The following is a 22,950-nucleotide window of genomic DNA, read 5'->3' on the forward strand; positions in this document are numbered from 1 at the left end:
TACAACGGAGCAATGCCCCAGATGGACATCGTCCCCTGGTGGGCATGCTGGGTGGATCCTAGTTGGGTGCGTGTGGCAGTCTGTCTTTCTGCTTCCCCGCTTCTCACTTCAGAAAAATTAAAATTAAAAAAGAAAAAGAGAGATAATATCGTTTAACAAACATCCCTGTGGGCAAGCCCACAGTAGAACAAGTATTGCTCCCAAACCATTAATCTTACTCATCACTCTGCCCCAGACTCTTTTGAATTCGTTTTATTAAATCAGACTCTAAAAATAAGGATTGTACTTCTTCACATTGATAAAATAAAATTCCAAGGCTCTGAAGAAAATATTCTTACGTTAGTCCCAGGGAACTTTTCTCCCCAAGAGTTGATTGGTCACTTTCTGTGGAAGAAAAGACAGGCAGAAGAGAAGTTAGCAACTCTTGCCATAAGAGGCACACAGGCACACCTTACTTCAGACACATCACTGAAGAGACCAATGTTGTCCCATCCAAATCTCGTTTATCTTCCCAGCTATAGAATCTATGGTAACTGGACAAAAAATACTTACTAAAGTGTTTAGGAAAGTTGCTCTATAATAAATATCTAACATTTCTATATACATGCAGATACTTTAAAATCCTGACAGACTAATCCATCCATCAGTTCACAAACACACAACTCAAGGAGAGGCCTGAGGCAGGGCATGGGGCCTCCCTGCTTGAGGGGGCCCAGCCTGAGCTCTGGGGCGTGTTCCAGAAGCACTTTTCTAATCCCACATTGGTCTGGTATGAACTTTGGTTTCTGACTGTCAGAGTCTTCTTTGGGTGAAGTGAGGGGTTGGGAAGGAAATCAGGACAGTAAAGGACATGGACATTCTGGGACCTGAAGCACCACCGGTTCCACTAGGGCTGCGGGCAGGAAATGGTGCTGGCACTGAGGTTCGGGCTCCCTAAGCTGCCAACTCTTATGCTAAACTCAGACATAGTCACTTTTATTTTAAAAGTTCTAGAGGTATAGCCTGGCCTGCGGTGGTGCAGTGGACAGAGCACCGGCCTGGAATGCTGAGGTCAGCGTTTTGAAACCCTGGGCTTGCCTGGTCAAGGCACATACAAGAAGCCACTTACAAGCTGATGTTTCCTGCTCCTCCCCCCGCTTTCTCTTGCTCTCTCCTCTCTCTAAAAAATCAACAAATCTTAAAAAAAAAATTTTGGTTTCATTCCAATGTATAACTAGAAGGTACCTCTTTTAGATTTGCTTTTTTATTTTTAGATTTGAAATCTAGCCATAGGTGCCTTTATCGTCCAAATTTCAGCAGTGGTACAATGCATATGAGTTAAAGCTCACTCCCCAAATGTCTTAAATTCAGTCAGTTCAGATGTGTTTCTGACCAGTTCTGCTCTAGGACTGACTGACCTTTTTATACAGCTGGGCTCGCAACCGGTATGACTTATACTCCAGTCTCCTCTTTTCCTCTTCTCTCTTCTTCTGTACCTCTGGAAGCTGCTCGTAAATCCTTAGAAATGGCACCAGTGGAAAGACAGGAAGCAGTAAGGTCACCAGAACCCAGAGGCACACACTGTCTCCCTACCCACCACCCTAAGCTCTACTCCTTTCAAGGCCTCCTGTCTGGCACACGGACACAGAAAACCCTGGTCTGGGGTGCTTATGATCTGGGAGACAAGTAAATAAAAACACAATAAAATCCTACAAATAGTAGTTACTTCTGGGAAAGGAGTGGGATAATGGGGAAGAGATAAACTGCTTTTTATTCTACATGCAAAACTGTATTTTTCAATATGAGAATAAACATGTATTACTATTTTATATTTTTAAACATAAAGGAGATATATGTATGATAAAAGTACTATAGTCATATCTCCAAAAGGCTATTCAATCTAACAGGAAAAGAAAAAAGGTATTCTGAGTGAAGTATGTCAGGGAAGACCAGAGAGGAGATGAAGCTTGAGGTGGGTCTTGAAAACTAGGAGCATAAAGGGGACGGGAGAAGAGGGGGTTCCGGCGAGCTGGGCTATGGAGGTCTCACAGCAGTGTGAAAGCTTGGGCTCTGTCCCATCAGGGATTGAGTGGCACTGATTTTAAGGAGGAAAGAGAAAGATCAAACATGCATTTGATAAATATGCTCTTGTTGCAAATAATTCTAAATTTCTAATAATAGTTAAATAGTGGAATTTTTTTTACAAACAGTTAATGGAATTATCACAAAGCATAAAAAATGATGTTTTCAAAATTTTTTAGTGTACAGGAAAATGTTCACAATATAAGGTTGAGCATAATAAAGCTGGCTACAAACCTGTATATATTTGTTTGAACAATGATTTGTGGAAAAGTATGTGTTAATACAGGTCCCTGCCAAAGCCCCACTCCTGCCAGAAACAGGAATACAGTGAATTATATTTAGATGCAAGGGTGATGAGTGATAGGTATTTTCTTATTTCTTCTTTTCTCTATATTTTCCAACATTTTCTATAATCTGAAAAAAAAAACCCCAATGAAAATAATGGAGAGGTTCTGTGGAATGGATTAGAGAAGTCAGAGAGTAGAAGTGGGGAAAACAACAGCCCTCTGGGAGCGAGAAGTGGTCCAGAGCATCAAGAAGCCCAGGCTCTAGGATGTGCTGGCGGGCTGCATGTGCAGTGAAGGGTAAGGGACCGACTGCCCAGCTTTCCAGCGACTGGGTGTCTCAATCAAGCACGGGAGTAAAGAATGGGGAGTTCCATTTTGGATTTAGTGAAGAAGATCACTATCTGAGAAAGCAAAAGAGGAAGTCAGGAAAGAGACCAAAGTGGAACAAGCACATACTTTTAAAAGTCATTGTGTAGAGCAGTGGTAGTTAACCTGGTCCCTACTGCCCACTAGTGGGCGTTCCAGCTTTCATGGTGGGTGGTAGTGGAGCAACCAAAGTATAAATAAAAAGATAGATTTAACTATAGTAAGTTGTTTTATAAAGATTTATTCTGCCAAACTTAGCGAAAATACAACATAAAGTACTTGGTAAGTATAATTACTTATTGGTAAGTATAATTATTATATGCTTTAACTTGCTGTAACTCTGCTTTATAAATTTTATAAAGTAAAGTTACTTCCCTACTTTATAAATCACCATTACTGTGGAACCAGTGGGTGGTTAGAAAATTTTACTACTAACAAAGATACAAAAGTGGGTGGTAGGTATAAAAAGGTTGACTACCCCTGGTGTAGATGGTATTATATTGAGTTGTACTCTTAAACCTGTATGGTTTGGCAAACCATGTCATCCCAATAAATTAAATTAAAAATTAAAAAAAAATTTTTTCAAAAAAAAAAAAAAGTCACTGTTCATGAAAAACACAATGAACTATATATCACCTCACACCTGTTAAAATGGCTATTATAAAAAAACAAGCAAACAAGGGATAGTAAATGCTGATGAGGATGTAGAGAAAAGGAAACCCTTGTGCACGGTCAATGGGAGTGGAAATTGGTATAGCACTATGGAACACAGTATGCAGGCCCCTCAAAAAACTAAATATAGAGCTACTATATGATCTAGCAATCCCACTTTCAGGTATTTATCCAAAGGAGATGAAATCACAACCTCAGAGAGATATCTGCACCTCCATATTCATTGCAGCACTATTCACAGTAGTGAAGAAATGGGAAGACCCTAAGTGTCCATCAATGGATGAATGAATAAATAAATATACATATATTTATAAAACTAGATAATGGAATATTATTCAGCCACAAAATAAAAAAAGAAAAATAGAAGAAGGAAAAGAAGAAGGAAGAAGAGGAAGAAAATCCTTCCATTTGCAACAACATAGTCGGACGTTGAGAGCAATATGCCTTTATTCTGGGGGCGAGCCAGAGCTCTTAACCACTTGCTGGCCTGATCTGTACTTCTCTAATTACTCTTATTCTTTTGGCCTTACCGTTTAGACCTCTGAATCATTTCCTTCTTTCCAATAGGCCTGTCTTTCTGGAAAGCCAGGAAACCTAAGCAAGAGAAGAAGGGTTTGCAGTGAACAGTGATTTAGCAACACAGAGCTGTGTGATAGAGCTGCTAGGACTTTGTGGCCCTACCATGGGCTGATGGTGCTAGATGGCCACCAATGGCCACGGCCACAGCCAGGGTTAGACTATGACTGTCACAGCAGCCTGTGTCCTGAAGACACAACACTCTGGCATAGACTATGAATTGCAACACTGCCCAGTTTATAGGGAATGCGATGAAGGCATGAGGTAGTACTTTATAGTTTTCATAGCTCTCATCTCTTATTTTATTGATCTCATACCTATCATAACTGTGAAGAGCACAGACTCTGGAACCAGCCCTCCTGGTTTAGATCCCAGCTTATTAGGTGTGTGATCATGGGCACAATCCTTCATCTCTCTTTGCCTTAGTTTTCTCATCTCTAAAATAGGGATATCAAGACTATCTATCTAAGAGGTGTTGTAAGCATTAAACAAGAATAACATCTAGGTAAAGCCTAGATCTAGGGCTACATAACTATTATTATAATTATTATTACCACTACTATGACTACTACTACTATTATTATTATAATTATTATTACCACTACTATGACTACTACTACTACTATTATTATTATTAATAATAATATCTCTGTGAAGCAGATAAGCCTGGAATCAGCCCTTTCTTTAATGAAAAACAAACCCATTATATTATGTTTGGGACTAACTTGCTCACAGACAAAGAGCTCTTTCATAAAAACATCATTCTCACTGCAGTTTCATTTCTAAGATGCAGCAACAGGATAAGAACAATTGGGCTTATCTGGACCATGCAAGTACTGGCAGCGACTGGGCAGGTTCTGTTACCTAAGGAAGTACAAGTTTCAACAAGTAAAAAGTCACTTTCCATTCACATAACTGGCCTGGCACTGAGCAGTCCTCCCTAGCAAGAGCACCCCTTGACCCCTCCCCCCAGGAACAGGAAAGCAAACAGAGCACCTCGCTTAGGGAGCGGGCGTGCGGGGCCCTGGCGGCCCTGCCACTCTCTCCCGGTGTTGAACAGTGCCTCCCGTTCACTCTGTAACATGTTCTGCAGCTTCCTCTCCTGGACTATTAACTTCAAGCGCTTTATTCGCTCCCCAGAGCGGGAGATGAAGTCAGGTCTGTGAAGCTGAAGTGATTCCTAAGGAAGAGAAAAGCCCATCCTCACATTAATGATGCAGTCTGCTGTCCAAGGGTCTAGAAAAACAGTACTTGACCAACAGACTTAAGGAGCCCATGTGTAAAGGTATGTCTACTCTCTAGAAAATATCTCCAGTTGAAGAATAGCCTAACAACTCTCTGTGTGGGACAGCTCCAGTAGGAAAATCAGAGGGTCAAAGACATGCCTTTGGACTAGGCCAAGAGCTAAGACTCTCCAAATGGGAGAGCTTGGCCCATTGTGCTGTCTTACATTTCCCTTCAAACAAATATTACATCACTAAACAACATTTCCTTTAGGTCTCAAAAACATAAAGAAAAAACTTGGCCCCCTTTGAAACCTGTGTTAAACAGAACAGAAGTGATGGAGGAACAAATATAAGTTCGATGCAAACGTGAGGCCCCCAGAGGACATGCAGGTGTCTACCCACCCAAGGACCACTGTCACAACATCTTCTGATGCATGGTTTAAAATGGTTAACGGAGTAAGGCAGCCTTTAATTAACAAGGAGAGTGAGAATAGATGAACTACAAAGGTGTGAGAAACCAGGGTCACATGACTGAACTTCTGAAAGTCAAGTCACAGATTTAACATCATTGTTGTGCACCCTTCCTTCCCCCTTAAATGTAGGGCTAAAATGAACTCAGTGCCAGCACCTGCAAGGTTGCTCTCACAAAGGGCTTCGGTGGAACTCGGCCCAGGCCTGCTGGTATCCCACGGCTGTCTGTGTGCTGACCCTGCCGGTTCTGCTCCCGGAGTGGTTCCCTCCAGGGCTTGGTATTGGTGACTGGTGCAAACCAGGAGATGCCAGGGCCATGAGGCTTGAGCAGCTTTTCCTTCTTAGGGCCAGACTTCACATTTTCCACAGGAACAAACCATGAGACTCCTGTAGGAAATATTTTTTAAGTGAGAAAAAAAGATGTTTCCTTTTTCTCATCAGAGACATGTGTATAATAGAGGCTCTCAGCAGACTCAGCTGATGCCCAGGAGTCTGCGTACTGTAGGCATAACTCTGCAACTGTAGTGCTGGATACTTCTAAAATTTGGTTTTTTTGTCATGGTGGTGCTGGGGTGGAAATGGGGTCAACATAGACATTTAGAAAAACAATCTGAGCATTTCAAGAAACTTAAGATTCATTAGTTTTTTGCTACAGAACTGGGAATTAGAAACTAACCTTCACAGGAGCTCTGCTTGTTCTTCCTTAACTTTTTGTCCCCAAGATAATTGGTAAGGAGCTTTTTTTCTTCTATTTTTCCTGCTATTTTTTCTTCTGACCAAGAAGTCACATCACTGTCTTCTTCCACTCTAGTCTTGCTAGAACTTGGAGTTGGGAAAGTCACCCCAACATCTCGAGTGTGTTTTTTGACACCATTCACAATCTCCAAGTTACCTGAAGGGAAAGATCACCGATGGCTCTGGTAGCAGTTTTGAGACTTATTTGGCAGGTATATTCAAATCAGTAAATGAAACATTTTAAGGCTTCAAAAATGCAGGCTACTGCCTTTGTGGGTGGGCTGGGGATATATGAGGGAAGGAAAGTAAGGGGGGAGGTGATAGGAAGAGAAGGAGGAGGAGGGGAAAGAGATTTTCTATATCTAAGCCAGTTTAAATGTTAGAGGAAAAGAACTACTAATATAGATTCCATAGGAGGAGAATTTCAGCTCTAATCCCAAGTGAGACAGAGTAAATGACTATAGTCCTACTGGCAGTCACACAAGTAAGGACAAGATTGACAAATGTCAAGACAAGATTTGAGGGGGAAAAAAAATCAAGGTGGGAGTTTTTGTTTTATAAAATCAAAAGACAGAGCCTGACCAGGCGATGGAGCAGTGGATAGAGCATTGGACTAAGATGCAGAAGACCCAGGTTCGAAACCTCGAGGTCACCAGCTTGACACAGGCTCATCTGGCCTGAGCATGGGCTCATATAGCTTGAGTTGGAGGTCGCTACTTGAGCGTGGGATCATAGATATGACCCCATGGTCACTGGATTGAGCTTGAAGTCGCTGGCTTGAGCAAGAGGTCACTCGCTCTGCTGTAGCCCCACGGTCAAGGCACATATGAGAAAGCAATCAATGAACTAAGGTGCCATAATGAACTGATGCTTCACATCTCTCTCCCTTTCTGTCTGTCCCTCTCTCTGTCTCTGTTAAAAAAAAAAAAAAATCAAAAGACAGAGAAAGGCACAATATGAAAGCCTCCTTCCTATTCCTGTTCTCCATTTGCTCAGTACAGAACCCCACTGATTCCAGAAAACCTTTTCGTGCATATTCAAGCAATCTCTTTCTTCCTTTATTTTCTAGACACATGTAGCAGCATGCTAGTCACTGCTCTGTATCTTGCTTTTTCTTTTTAGTTAAATATCTTTGAAATCTTGCCATATTTGTAGAGAGAGACATTTGCCATTCTAAGTAGAATTTCATTAATTAGATGTACAACAATTTCTTTAACCATTTGGCTAACTGTGGATACCTAAATTGAATTTAATGTTCTGCTATGATAATACTTTCATTAACTTTGTGGTATTTCTACACACTTGTCATTTTGCACATATGCGAAGTGCATCTACGGGCTAAAGTCCAAATGTAAAAGTACTGAATGAAAGTAATTTTGATAGAAACTGCCAAACTGCCTGTCATAGGGATTATACTTTCGACTTATACTCCCTCTAGAATGCACGAGAGCACCTATGTCCTTACACTCGCCCATACACTTGACAGCAACCTTAGATTTTTGCTAATCTGATAGGTAAATGATGGCATTTGAGTAGTGTTAATCTTCATTTAGTATGAAGTTCAGTACCTTATGTTTAACAAATACTTGTATTATGGTGAGAAGAAATGTTTAAATTCAAGGAATTTACCTGCTTGCACGCCCTTGTTTAACATATGTGCATTTTGCTTGTCGCAAACGGTAGAGCTTGAGCTCCAGAAATTACTGGTAGAAGATGAAATAGAGTCAGAAGAAATCATGTGGTTTTCCACCTAGAAAAAATAAGAGACCCTGTTACCATTACCTGCAATCAACGGCACAATTACCCACAGGATAAGAAAATGTACATCACCACCAAGAAACCTTTCTTTTTTCGAATTTTATTTAGTGAGAAGAGGCGAGGCAGAGACAGACTCCTGCATGTGCCCCGACCGGGATCCACCCAGCAAGCCCACTAGAAGATGATACTCTGCCCATCTGGGGCCCTTGCTCCTTTGCAACATGAGCCATACTTTTAGCACTTGAGGCGGAGACCATGGAGCCATCCTCAGCGCCCAAGGCCCATTCACTCCAATAGAGCCAGGGCTGCAAGAGGGGAGAGAGAGCCTGACCTGTGGTGGTGCAGTAGATAAAGCATCAACCTGGAACACTGAGGTTGCCAGTTCAAAGCCCTGGGCTTCCCTGGTCAAGGCACATATGGGAGTTGATGCTTCCTGCTCTTCCCCCTTCTCTCTCTAAAAATGAATAAATAAAATCTAAAAAAAAAAAAATTAAAGAGGGAAGAGAGAGAGAGAGAGAGAGAGAAGCAAGAGAGGGAGGAACATATGGGTGCTTCTCCTGTGTACCCTGACTGGGAATTAAACCCGGGACATCCACATGCCTAGCCAATGCTCTACCACTCAGCCAACCGTCCAGGGGCAAGAAGAGCCCTTTCTTATCCAATCCAAATTGTGGAGATGAAGTTTCCAAATTGTGGAGATGAAGTGACAATATGAACATGTTGAACATGCTACTACATAATTTATGATAGGGAGGAGAATGCTGTTGTAGTTGAATAAGGGCCTTAGCTGTTTCCTGAAGGTAAGACAAAACAAATAAACAAACAAAATCAAACTAGGTATATTCCTAGGACTTGAAAACACTGGCCTGGGCCAGATAGATCGGTTGGTTAGAGCATCATCTTGAAGCACAGAGGTTGTCAGTTTTATCCTCAGTCAGGGCACGTACAGCAACAGTTCTATGTTCCTGTCTCTGTCTCTCTCTCCCTTCCTTTCTCTGTACAATCAATAAAATAAACATTAAAAAAAAGAATAAAAAAAAACCTTAAAGAGGATGCTAACCAAAAATTAGCCTGGTTGGTCTTCAGAAAGCAATTCTGACTAGATACCTGCATAAATTTTGATGAGAAAAAGAGGGCTGGGGATAATTAAACAGTGTGATAAGCTGTACAGTGCTTTCTATCAAATCAGGCTCATATACTCACACAAGAATAAACGCCGATGAGCTGAAAGGCCCCCTGAGGAGTCCTGAATGAGTACTGGAAAAAGCATTAAAGAGCCCAAAAGGCCTTTTCCGTTACATCAGAGAAAGGATAGAAATGAAAGGAAAGTTCATGGGTTTAAGTTGATGGTGGAATATTAGTGGGTGACAAATTATCAAACTATAGTTAAACAAATATACATAGTATAAGATAGTATTTCTTAAACTTTATCATAACAATGCCCTGGAGGAAAGGCCCTTACCCAGAACACTGGCTTGGAATCTCATGGAGATATGAGTCTCTGTATTTTGAATAAATTCCAGGTGCTTATCTCCTTAAGCAAGTTTGGCAGAGGTAAACAGAAGCCCAAGTCAGAAAGGAAACTGAAGATATCTGCTCCCCTAAACTAGATAAATTATATTTCAGGGACTTTGGAAAACTTAGCAACAGAATCCTGGAGGAGAGGAGCTATGTTAGATGTCTTGAACAGGAAATGTTTTAATTTTCAAAAAGATAAGCATTGCAAACTGGTGGGTTTGACACTAATGAACTGAGAGATTTAAAAATGAATCACCAACCTGATCATTTGAAGCATCTGCAGTTCAAAAAAAACATGAGCAAATTTCAGACAAGGCGCAGTAAGGCAGGCAGAACAAGCCTTGCCTGCTTAGCCTTATTTTTCTTACGAGACATAGTCACTAATTGGCAGAGCAAAAGAATGTGCAGTAGAGACCTTGAAGACAACAACAAAACTTCTCATGACATCTTGCCTGCATGAGTTCTATGGCTTAAATGATAATATATAGAACCATAACTGCTTGAAACATTCTTCCTCAAATATTATCAGCACAGGTGAGAGGCCTTTGCTGAGTGATGTATCTTGCATTCAACAACTATTTCCTAAGCACTTACTGTGTGCCAGTCACTTGGTGTATTCTGCCTATTCCTTTTTAACATTGTATGTATCAATGTCTCAGAGATAAGGAAAGCAGATTTCCCCTAAAATGCACCTCTGGGAGGGCCTAAATGGCCATCACAATCCCAAATAACAACAGGAATGATGGGCTAAATCAAATAAGGGATAATTGTAAAGTAGGCAGGAGGAACGGAAAAAACTTGGATGCAGTAGACAAAGCTCTGGGTCTGGAGACCTAAGCCAGTCACAGATCCTCCCTTCATGAGCCGTGTCTTCATGAAACAGCCACAACCTCTCTGTGCCACTTTCCCAGTCTAGAAAGTAAACACCTACATTTCTGAAATTATGGAATTGTTAGAAAAACAAGTCAGTTTGATAATAACCAGTAAAAAAATAATATAAATCTGTGAAATTATTACGTTAAAAAAAGTATGAGTACAGAAAGGGTGATGAGAAAGATGTGAATGACCAGAAATACACTACACCTTCTCTAAGGCTATAAAAGAAACAAGCAAACAACAACAACAACAAAAACAATACAAAAAAAGAAAGGAGGAAAAAGCACTTGAGGTACTAAAATAAACTGATTTTCAAGATATATTTTAAGTACAGCCTGACCAAGTAGTGGATGGAGCGTTGGACTGGGACACAGAAGACCCATGTTTGAAACCCCAAGGTCGCTAGCTTGAGCACGGGCTCATCTGGTTTGAGCAAAGCTCACCAGCTTGAGCTCAAGGTCACTGGCTCGAGCAAGGGGTCGCTCGCTCTGCTGTAGCCCCAACCCCTGCTCTTGTCAAGGCACATATGAGAAAGCAATCAATAAACAACTAAGGTGCTGCAATAAAGAATTGATACCTCTCATCTCCCTTCCTGTCTGTCCCTATCTGTCTCTCTCTGTCACACACACACGATATATTGTAAGTACGAAAAGCAAAGTATGCTGCCATTTTTGTGAAATGAGTATTAAATATATTTTTTTTATTAGTATAAAATACCCATGGAAGAAAAGAACCCAATCGGAAAGGAGAGGTAAAACTATTTTTATTTGCTAATGAGATGATTCTCTCTGTAGAAAATATGAAATACATAAAAATGTACTAGAACTAAAAGAAGTTAAGCCAGATTGCAGAATATAAGATCAATTAGATTTAAAAAATCAACTGTTTCCATATCTAATAATAAATCTGTAATAAACTTCCAAGAAACAATTCCATTCATAATATAATCAAGAAGAAAATATTTAGGAATAAACAGAAGTGCAAGCTTTGCATTCTGAAAACTACAAATCATTGATGAGAGAAATTAAAAATCAAAATAAATAGTGAGCCCTGGCCGGATAGCTTGGCTGGTTGGAGCATGGTCCCAAAGCACAGAGGTTGTTGGTTCGATCCCCAGTCAGGGTACATACAGGAGCAAATCTATGTTACTAGATCTGTCTCTGCCTCTCTCTTTCTTCCTCTCTCTCTAATATCAAAAAAATATTTTTAATAAGTACTGAGATATTCCACATATGTAATTTAAAAGTGGGTAAAAGATTGAATAGACATTTCACCAGAGATATGAGGGCTAATTAGCATATAAAAACACATTCAACATTATCAGTCATTAGGAAAATGCAAATTAAAATCACAATGAGGTATCACTTCATACCTACTAGGATAGCTATAACAAAAAAGATGGACACTACTAAGTGTTGACAAAACAGAAACAGAAATCTTCAAATATCATGGATGAATATGTAAAAATGGTAGAGCCACTTTGGAATTTTATTAAAAACTAAAGATAAACTTAACATATTACCCAGCAATTCCATTCAGATAAATGAAAACATATGTCCACACAAATGTTTTCACAAAAATTCACAGCATATTATTTATATTATATAAAAAAAAAAACAAATTAAACAATTCAAATGTCTAACAACCAGTATTTGGATAAATGAGGCATACCCATATAATGGAATACTAATCACCAATAAAAAGGAACTACTGATACATACTACCACATAGATGAACACTGAAAACATGTTAAGTAAAAGAAGCCAGATGAAAAGCACTACATATTAAATGATTGTATTTATATGGAATGGTCAGAAAAGGCAGAGGCAGGTTAGAAATTGAGGTTATAATGAGGATTGATTGCAAACAGGCAAAAGGGACCTTTTCATCAGGTGACAGAAATGTTCAAAAACTGAACTGTGGCAATGACTGCACAACTATGTAAATTTACTAAAAATAACTTAATTGTACACTTGAAACAGATGAACTTTATGTAAATTATACATCACCAAAGCTGTTTTACAATCTCTAATGATATGCAAGAACAAGTAACATTGAGTGACTCTAGAAAGAGCAGGGTGTCTGGGAAACACGAGTGGGGAAGGACACTATCCAATTTTTTTTACACATTTTTAATTTTGTACCATGTGATTGTCCTACCAGTTTAACAAGTGAGACTAAACAAACAAAAGAACTTAGAAGAGTCTGGCAATCAAGATCTACCAGCTCTGGTGAGTTCAACAAGAGAAAAATCGATGTTAGGCTAGAGAAGTGTTCTAGCCACAGAAAGGAACACGGTTAAGTCTGCTCTGTCAACATGCTTTCACCATCTGAAGTACAGCACGCTTAGGTGTTTAAAAGTAGGACACTGACAAACTGAATAGACCCAGGAAAGTTGCCAACTTAGGAAAAAGGAGTAAGACACATGACCTGAGAGAAATGGTTCAAAGAGCAAAGATCAATAAGAAAACAACTCTTAAGGGGAGGAAGTGGGGAGCCAAAAGGTAGATTAGATCCATTTTCTGTGCCTGAAGAGTGCAAAGCTGAGAACAGAGCCGGAAAATCCATATGAGCAGGTTTTGGATCTTTGTAAGTTATACCCTTTGATAAATGGAGTCTTAGACAAATGGAATGAGTTGCCCATGAACAGTGAACAGAAGAGCTGTTGAAGCAGAGGCTGGAGCACATTGTGGTAGATGTAGCAGAGTGCAAATGATGGTCTCCTCCAAGCCTGAGCCTGTGAACCCCCTGCAATTCCAGAATACACACTCAGTGGTGTGCATTACTGGTGTGAAAGAACACATTTACATTTGATTCAATGAGAAGCCTGATGGGTGTGTTTCCATTTCTAGGTTGTCTCTCTGATTAAGTAATTCCTGCCCTAAGAAAGGAATTTAAAAACAGAAAATAGCCCTGGCCGGTTGGCTCAGTGGTAGAGCGTCGGCCTAGCGTGCAGAGGACCCGGGTTCGATTCCCGGCCAGGGCGCACAGGAGAAGCGCCCATTTGCTTCTCCACCCCTCCGCCGTGCTTTCCTCTCTGTCTCTCTCTTCCCCTCCCACAGCCAAGGCTTCATTGGAGCAAAAATGGCCTGGGCGCTGGGGATGGCTCTGTGGCCTCTGCCTCAGGCGCTAGAGTGGCTCTGGTCGCAACATGGCGATGCCCAGGATGGGCAGAGCATCGCCCCCTGGTGGGCGTGCCAGGTGGATCCCGGTCGGGCGCATGTGGGAGTCTGTCTGACTGTCTCTCCCTGTTTCCAGCTTCAGAAAAATGAAAAAAAAAAAAGAAAAAAAAAGAAAAAGAAAAAAATAAAAAACAGAAAATAGTCTAAAAATTAAATTTTCTTTCAACAAAATACACTTAGTTAGCCCTCTAGACTGGTGAAAATAAAAATGACATTCAAAAACAAATGTTTTCATTTATATGGAACCAAAAGAGAACACAAATAGCCTCAGCAATCTTAAAAAAGAAGAATAAAGTGGGAGGTATCACACTTCCTGATATCAAGTTATACTACAAGGCCACTGTACTCAAAACAGCCTGGTACTGGCATAAGAACAGGCATATAGATCAATGGAACAGAACAGAAAACCCAGAACTAAACCCACAGTTCTATGGACAACTGATATTTGACAAAGGAGGTAAGGAAATATAATGGAGTAAAGACAGCCTCTTTAACAAATGGTGTTGGGAAAATTGGACAGCTACCTGCAAAAAAATGAAACTAGATCACCAGCTTACACCACTCACAAAAATAAACTCAAAATGGATAAAAGACTTAAATGTAAGCCGCGAAACCATAAGCATCTTAGAAGAAAACATAGGCAGTAAGCTCTCGGACATCTCTCGGAGCAATATATTTGCTGATTTATCTCCATGGGGAAGTGAAATAAAAGACAGGATAAACATATGGGACTATATCAAACTAAATAGCTTTTGCACAGCTAAAGACAACAAGAACAGAATAAAAAAGACAAACTACACAATGGGAGAACATATTCGACAATACGTCTGATAAGGGGTTAATAACCAAAATTTATAAAGAACTTGTAAAGCTCAACACCAGGAAGACAAACAATCCAATCCAAAAATGGGCAAAAGAGATGAATAGACACTTCTCCAAAGAGGACATACAGATGGCCAATAGGCATATGAAAAAATGCTCAATATCACTAATCATTAGAGAAATGCAAATTAAAACCACAATGAGATATCATCTCACACCAGTCAGAATGGCGCTCATCAACAAAACAACACAGAATAAGTGCTGGCGAGGATGTGGAGAAAAGGGAACCCTCCTGCACTGCTGGTGGGAATGCAGACTGGTGCAGCCACTGTGGAAAACAGTATGGAGATTCCTGAAAAAACTGAAAATCGAACTGCCTTTTCACCCAGCTATCCCACTTTTAGGAATATACTCCAAGGACACCATAGAACAGCTCCAAATGGAGAAATGCACCCCCATGTTAGTGGCAGCATTGTTCACAATAGAGATCTGGAAACAGCCCAAGTGTCCGTCAGAGGACGTGTGGATTAAAAAGCTTTGGTACATATATATTATGGAATACTACTCAGCCATAAGAAATGATGACATCGGATCACTTACAATAACATGGATAGACCTTGATAACATTATACGGAGTGAAATAAGTAAATCAGAAAAAAAACTAAGAACTATATGAAGCCATACATAGAAGGGACATAAAAATGAGACTCAGATACATGAACAAGAATGTGATGGCAACAGGGGTGGAGGGTGGGGGGAGGGGGATGGGGTGAAGAAGGAGAGAGGGGTTGGGGGAGGGGAGGGGCACAAAGAAAACCAGATAGAAGGTGACAGAAGACAATTTAACTTTGGGGGAGGGGTATACAGCACAATCAAATGTCAAAATAATCTAGAGATGTTTTCTCTCAACATATGTACCCTGATTTATCAATGTCACTGCATTAAATTAAAAACAAACAAACAAAAACAAATGTTTTCAAGGATATGGAAAAATTGGAACCCACATACAATGCTGTGAGAATGAAAAATGGTGAGAATACTTCAGTCAGGGGTCCCCAAACTTTTTACACAGAGGGCCAGTTCACTGTCCCTCAGACCGTTGGAGGGCTGCCACATACAGTGTTCCTCACTGACCACCAATGAAAGAGGTGCCCCTTCCGGAAGTGTGGTGGGGGACGGGATAAATGGCCTCAGGGGGCCTCATGCGGCCCGCGGGCCGTAGTTTGGGGATGCCTGCTTCAGATAATAGTCCAGTAGACCCTCAATGGTTAAAATATAGTTACATATGACCCAGCATATATCCAACTCCTAGGCACAAGCACAAAAAACATCCACATAAAAACATGTACATGAATGTTCACAGCAGCTATGTTAATAGTAGCCAAAAAGTGGAAGAAATTCAAATGTCCATTAACTGATGTCTGGATAAATAAAATATGGTATATTCATACAATAGAATAGGATTATTTGGGAATAAAAAGGAATGATTACAAGCTACAGTATAGCCGAACCTTGAAAACGTTAAACAAAAAAAACCTGTCACAAAAGAACCATATTGTATGATTCCACTTAAATGAAATGTCCAGATTAAGAAAATCTATGGAGAAAGTACATAATTAGTGACTGCAGTCGGGGCTGGGGCAAGGGTGGGAGTTTGGACGAAATAAGGAATGATTGCTAACAGTGTTTTGGGGAGTGTTGAAAATGTTTTAAAATTAGATTGGGGTGATGGTGCACAACACCATGCACACACTAAAACTCACTCAACATTTTTCTTTTTGATAGAGACAGAGAGAGGGACAGATAGGGACGGACAGGAAGGGAGAGAGATGAGAAACATCATCAATCCTTCGTTGCAACACTTTAGCTGTTCATCGATTGCTTTCTCATATGTGCCTTGACTGGGGTGGGGAAGGCTACAGCAGAGCAAGTGACTCCTTGCTCAAGTCAGTGACCTTAGGCTCAAGCCAGCAACACCGTGCTCAAGCTAGTGAGCTGTGCTCAAACCTGATGAGTTCGCGCTCCAGCTGGCGACCTTGGAGTTTCGAACCTGGGTCCTCGGCATCCCAGTTCGACGCTCTATCCACTGCGCCACTGCCTGGTCAGGTAAAATTTATTCAACTTTACATGTGAATTTTATAATATGTGAAAAATCTCAAGAAAGCTGTAAAAATGAATTTATTCATGTATCCCAACTGAAATACATGTAGATTATGAAGCCTTATTTAGACAGAAAAACTCCTCATGTTCTACGGCTCTGCATCTTCTCTGTTACTGAATACAAGAACAATAGAAGGTGACCAAGTGTCATTTTAACATAATAAAGAACAGACAGTCCTAACAAAAATGTGGTGCTGGATGTATGTTATGATGAAACACTACACACACACTATGGTTAGAGCCATGTGCAAACAATGAGAATCACACAATCATGCCATGTTGACTTCCAGAGAGTCATAACAATCACAATGCACAGGTCTGCATTGTTTGACAATTTGTGCTGAGAACCCACCATGGGATAGATCATTTTTGCTGAATTCATTTACAGATGGTGTCTGTAAACCACAACAGGTCACTTTCCTTGGTCCATGGGACAGGTTCAAGTATTTCCTCTAATGATAGCATCATTCCTCAGGACCTGGTATTAGCCAGGTGTGGGTCAGCCCACTTAGTTCTCTGCAATGAGGCTTACACATAAAGATTTTTAAGTGGGTAGAGCGTCGGCCTAGCGTGCGGAGGACCCGGGTTCGATTCCCGGCCAGGGCACACAGGAGAAGCGCCCATTTGCTTCTCCACCCCTCCGCCGCGCTTTCCTCTCTGTCTCTCTCTTCCCCTCCCGCAGCCAAGGCTCCATTGGAGCAAAGATGGCCCGGGCGCTGGGCATGGCTCTGTGGCCTCTGCCTCAGGCGCTAGAGTGGCTCTGGTCGCAATATGGCGACGCCCAGGATGGGCAGAGCATCGCCCCCTGGGGGGCAGAGCACCGCCCCTGGTGGGCGTGCCGGGTGGATCCCGGTCGGGCGCATGCGGGAGTCTGTCTGACTGTCTCTCCCTGTTTCCAGCTTCAGAAAAATGAAGAAAAAAAAAAAAAAAAAAAAAAAAAAAACAAAAAAAAAAAAAGATTTTTAAGTGCCTGATCGAGCGGTGGCACAGTGGATAGAGCATCGGACTGGAATGCGGAAGACCCAGGTTCGAGACCCCGAGGTTGCCAGCTTGAGTGCAAGCTCATCTGGTTTGAGCAAAGCTCACCAGCTTGAGCCCAAGGTCAATGGCTCGAGCAAGGGGTGACTCGGTCTGCTGAAGGCCTGTGGTCAAGGCACGTATGAGAAAGCAATCAATGAACAACTAAGGTGTCGCAATGCGCAACGAAAAACTAATGATTAATGCTTCTCATCTCTTCATTCCTGTCAGTCTGTCCCTGTCTATCCTACTCTCTGACTCTCTGCCTCTGTCTCTGTAGAAAAAAAAAAAAAGATTTTTAAGTGACTACAAGTTAACTAACATTATCAGCTACCATGGTTTAAGGCTTAGCTTTGTTGTTGAGTCTTGGAAGGTGCTACATGCTGGCTGGCTGATTCCGTTTTAATTTCTATTATTATGAAAGCACTCACCTGCTGATGCCTTATTCCACACTGGGAAAAGCAAGTTAACTGCCATCATCTCAGAGATGTTTCAGGCTTTTTATAGTACTTTTTATTTTAACTAAAATGTGAGACTCATTCCCACATTTGTTGATCAAACACCATCAGATAGATCCAGGGGGAAAAAAGCTTTTCAATTAAAAATTTACTCTTTTAGGTGGAAATAGAAAAACATATCTAATATAGGGGAAAAGGCCATGTTTTCTTACATGACGATGTGGCTATTCTTCGTGGAGAAAGGACTATTGCTGATCTTCTGGCAGTCAGGGGACCACAGGGAGATATTTTGTTTTCCCCCCAGAGGAAGGGGTTTATGTCCATTCATTTATAACTGCTCAAGGTTAGGACCAGAGATTTATAAAGACTGAGTCAAAATTAGAAATACAGTAGATGGTATCAAAAGACTTTTTTTTTTTCTTGTGAAAAGTTTTTTGTTATGTGCAGATCAAATTGGCAACTGTGGTTTCAATAATAAAATTTACTAACCAGTAAAGGGAGACACAACCACAAAGTTTCATTCAAAATAGCATTTTCACACAGTTTTAATTCCTAGAGACAAAATTAAAGCTTAAAAAAGCAGGAACTCAGTTAACTAATATTCACCAATAGAAAATCAGAACTGGTCGTTTATTTCAGCATGTATAATAGATAGCAATTATGAAAAATCTTCCCCAGAAAATTAAAACTGTGTCTGCATAATAGATTCTTAGAAAATTTATTCTGTTATACGAATGGAATGATTCTGCATGATGCCAAAATTTAACATATGATCATAAGACTGGATAGTTAAAATGTGAACTGAGTTCAAGAAAAGTGGACAGGATAAAAAAGTTTCCTAGATAATGGCAGGGTTGGGGGTAGGGAAAATAATGAAGCAAGTCATTAATTAATAGATATGGGCAAACCAAGTTAATAAGTGACATGAAAAGTTTGTAGGGGGTGGCAGAGCTGGATGACATGGGTCTCAGGGGATTTTCTATCAGGTTGGAAAATTATGGTCTGGAAGTACCTCCTGCTCCCTTTTTCTTCCTCTGCATTCTCTTCAATCTTTCCTCTTGGCTTTAATATTTATGAAGATATGACCATCTCTACATGATGATTCTAAAATCTTTATTTCACTCTGACATATCTATGTATGTTAGATATTTTCAGTTGGATGTTCTGATCTAGCTTCAAGTTTAATAAATAGAATGGCTTCACATTTTGGTCAATTAGTTTTGTCTTTAGAACTCTTTATTTTGATAATTTAGCATACTATTTCAGTTGTTTTGAACTGTTTTGAGTAGAAATTTCAAAAGAACTATGGCTAATAATAAAGTCCAACTGATTACAGTCCAGCTTAAAAGAATATTAGACTTTCCTAGTAAGTTTAGGAATATCATTTTATTTAAAAACTTCTAGTGACAATTAGCTGAACATAAAATAAAATCATACCTCACACACAAAAATAAAGTCCATGTGGAGCAATAATTTAAGTGTGTTGCTCTCTACCCTAAAGAAAGTACTAAAAGAAAAACCGAAGAATATTTTTTATTTATTTTTATTTTTATTTATTTATTTTTTTTGCATTTTTCTGAAGCTGGAAACGGAGAGACAGTCAGACAGACTCCCGCATGCGCCCGACCGGGATCCACCCGGCACGCCCACCAGGGGGCAACGCTCTGCCCACCAGGGGGCGATGCTCTGCCCATCCTGGGCGTCGCCATGTTGCGACCAGAACCACTCTAGCGCCTGAGGCAGAGGCCACAGAGCCATCCCCAGCGCCTGGGCCATCCTTGCTCCAATGGAGCCCTGGCTGCGGGAGGGGAAGAGAGAGACAAAGAGGAAGGCGCGGCAGAGGGGTGGAGAAGCAAATGGGCGCCTCTCCTGTGTGCCCTGGCCGGGAATCGAACCGGGGTCCTCCGCACGCTAGGCCGACGCTCTACCGCTGAGCCAACCGGCCAGGGCCGAAGAATATTTTTTAAATGACCTTGAGTTTGAGAAGATCTTTTTCAGTGTGGAACAAAGAAATAAAAATTTGAGTATATAACAAGACTAAAGGCAAATCTCATTTTATTGTCCTTTGCTTGATTAAAATATGCAAACACTGTTTATTGCAAACTTCGGGTCTGTGGAAATCCTGCATCAAGCAAGCCTATCAGTGCCATTTTTCCAATAGCATTTCCTCAGTTCATCTCTCTGTCATATTTTGGTTATTCTTGCAATATTTCAAACTTTTTCATAGTTACTAAATTTTGTTATGGTGATCTGTGATCAGTAATCTGATGTTACTTTTGTCATTGTTTTTGGACACAATGAACATCACCCATATAAGACAGCACACTTAATAAATGTATTTTGATTGCTCCAATGACCAGTGGTTCACCCATCTCTTTCCCTATCCTTGGGCCTCCTTAGTACCTGATACACAACAATACTGAAATCAGGTTAATTAGCAACCCTACAATGGCCTCTAGAGTTTAAGTGAAAGAGCTGCAGGTCTCTCACTTTAAATCAAAAGCTAGAAATTATTAAGCTCAGTGAGGAAGGCATGCTGAAAGCTGAGATAGGCTGAAAGCTATGTCTCTTGCACTGTAGCACTCCAGCCCGCTGGGAACTACCAGTGTCATTTGGAAGAAACCTACTCAAGACACAAACTTATGTCAAGAGGAAGAGGGGGAGGCCTGCCAAGGGAGGCAAAGAAGACCTCCTGAATCTCCTTCCCCTCAGCTTTTATTGATCAGAAACAGAACAGAGGTAACAGGATTACAAGGGAGGGAGGCCAGGTGATAAGGGGAAAGAATGACTAATGGCCATTTGCTGACAAGGAGAAAGTGATAATTTGGGTCTTCACATTCTTTTTCTCTTGCTAATTAACAAGCACAAAGGAAGGGGCAATCTAGAACCTCTAGGCTAATTTTCTAAAGCCAATTCTCATGCATTCCTTTGTGTCTGCACAAAGGTCACTCACTCACAATTTCTTGGTGTTTGCATCCAAGAGACATTCAATCATGGCTTTTAACTAAAGTTCCCCAATCCAAGTCATAGAGCAGGGGTCCCCAAACTGCAGCCCCCTGAGGCCATTTATCCGGCCCCCAGCGCACTTCCAGAAGGGCACCTCTTTCACTGGTGGTCAGTGAAAGACGCAAAGCGCAGTGTCGCTCACTTACAATACTACTTCTGGTGAAGCTTAATGCATGCGTCAGGGCTCTGGAAGCGCGTCATATCACTTGTTACGGCTAGCAGTGACAAATATGGAACCATCTCATTAGCCAAAAGCAGGCCCATAGTTCCCATTGAAATACTGGTCAGTTTGTTGATTTAAATTTACTTGTTCTTTTTTTTTAATATTGTATTTGTTCCTGTTTTGTTTTTTTACTTTAAAATAAGATATGTGCAGTGCGCATAGGGATTTGTTCATAGTTTTTTTATAGTCTGGCCCTCCAATGGTCTGAGTGAACTGGCCCCCTCTGTAAAAAGTTTGGGGACCCCTGTCATAGAGGGTTCAAGGTTAGATGGGTGATTGCCTACATTGCACCAGTCACATTGTGAATGTAAAAAAAAAAAAAGCTCTCAAAGGAAATGAAAAGTGCTACTCCAATGAACACAGGAATGCTAAGAAAACAAAATAGCCTTACTGCTGAAATGGAGAAAACTTTTCTGGTGAGACCACACCAGCTACAGCATTCCCTTAAGCCAAAACATAATCCAGAGCAATGCTCTAACTCTCTTCAATTCTATAAAGGCTAAGAGAGGTGAGAAAGTTGCAGAAAAAAAAGCTTAAAGCTAGCAGAGTTTGGTTCATGAGAACTAAGGATAAAAGCCATCTCCATGACATAAAACTGCAAAGTGAAACAGCAAGTGCTGATGTACAAGTGGAGGCATCTAGCAGAGATAATTAATGAAGATGGCTATAATAAACAACAGATTTGCAATATTGACAAAAGAACATTATACTGGAAGATACAACCTAAGCCTGACCAGGCAGTGGCGCAGTGGATAGAGCATTGGACTGGGATGCGGAGGACCAAGGTTTGAGACCCCAAGGTCACCACCTTGAGTGCTGGCTCATCTGGTTTGAGCAAAGCTCACTGCTTGGACCCAAGGTCGCTGGCTTGAGCAAGGGGTTACTCGGTCTGCTGTAGCCCCACAGTCAAGGCACATATGAGAAAGCAATCAATGAACAACTAAAGTGCCACAATGAAAAACTGATGATGGATGCTTCTCATCTCTCTCCGTTCCTGTCTATCTGTGACTATCTATCCCTCTCTCTGACTCTCTGTCTCTGTTAAAAAAAAAAAAAAGAAGATACAACCTAAGACTTCCACACCTACGGAGAAGTCAATTGCTGGCTGTAAGGCCAGTAGCCATGGCCACCATCACAGCCACCTGGCCCCTGCAGGTTTGCATTTGATTCGAACAGATTGTAATAAAACAATGGCACCCGGTGGGCAAAAACACACACTGGGCTCCCAAATCCACTCATTTAGTGCTCACAAAGCTCCTGTCTTATCTGAGTTTCCTAGAATCAAAGGTTTCTAGCTCACTAGCCTTATTCACCTCTGTTCCCCATCTCCTCTCTGCACAAACTGTACCAACTGGCTTCTCCTTCAGCATTCTGCCATCTTGGCTGCCTCTCCTCTCCTCTCCTCCACCTGGCTTTTCTCTGCTCTCTCCTCTAATGCTAATCTCAGGAACCAAGAGAGAGCAAGCTCCTGGTCTGCCCCCATTTCATAGTGTAGAAATCAAAACCTTTAATCCAATATACAAATAAGAAAGTCTC

General features: G+C 41.0%; 1 protein-coding gene across 3 annotated transcripts in view; it reads right to left on the reverse strand.

Annotated features, from left to right (window-relative positions):
* Positions 1 to 236: 236 nt before the first annotated feature.
* Positions 237 to 22,950, reverse strand: part of ALMS1 (ALMS1 centrosome and basal body associated protein) — a 236,177-nt gene continuing 213,463 nt past the window's right edge. For all 3 annotated transcript variants that reach the window (XM_066377980.1, XM_066377981.1, XM_066377979.1), the window contains 7 exons: positions 8,024 to 8,144; positions 6,336 to 6,551; positions 5,817 to 6,046; positions 4,959 to 5,142; positions 3,917 to 3,980; positions 1,398 to 1,497; positions 237 to 384 (listed from right to left, as the gene is read on the reverse strand). In XM_066377980.1, the coding sequence (XP_066234077.1) occupies positions 340 to 384; positions 1,398 to 1,497; positions 3,917 to 3,980; positions 4,959 to 5,142; positions 5,817 to 6,046; positions 6,336 to 6,551; positions 8,024 to 8,144 (960 nt within the window). In that variant the 3' untranslated portion in view covers positions 237 to 339. The remainder of the gene's footprint in view (positions 385 to 1,397; positions 1,498 to 3,916; positions 3,981 to 4,958; positions 5,143 to 5,816; positions 6,047 to 6,335; positions 6,552 to 8,023; positions 8,145 to 22,950) is intronic.

Source organism: Saccopteryx leptura, chromosome 3 (assembly GCF_036850995.1).
Source record: "Saccopteryx leptura isolate mSacLep1 chromosome 3, mSacLep1_pri_phased_curated, whole genome shotgun sequence".
Taxonomy (NCBI): Eukaryota; Metazoa; Chordata; class Mammalia; order Chiroptera; family Emballonuridae; genus Saccopteryx; species Saccopteryx leptura.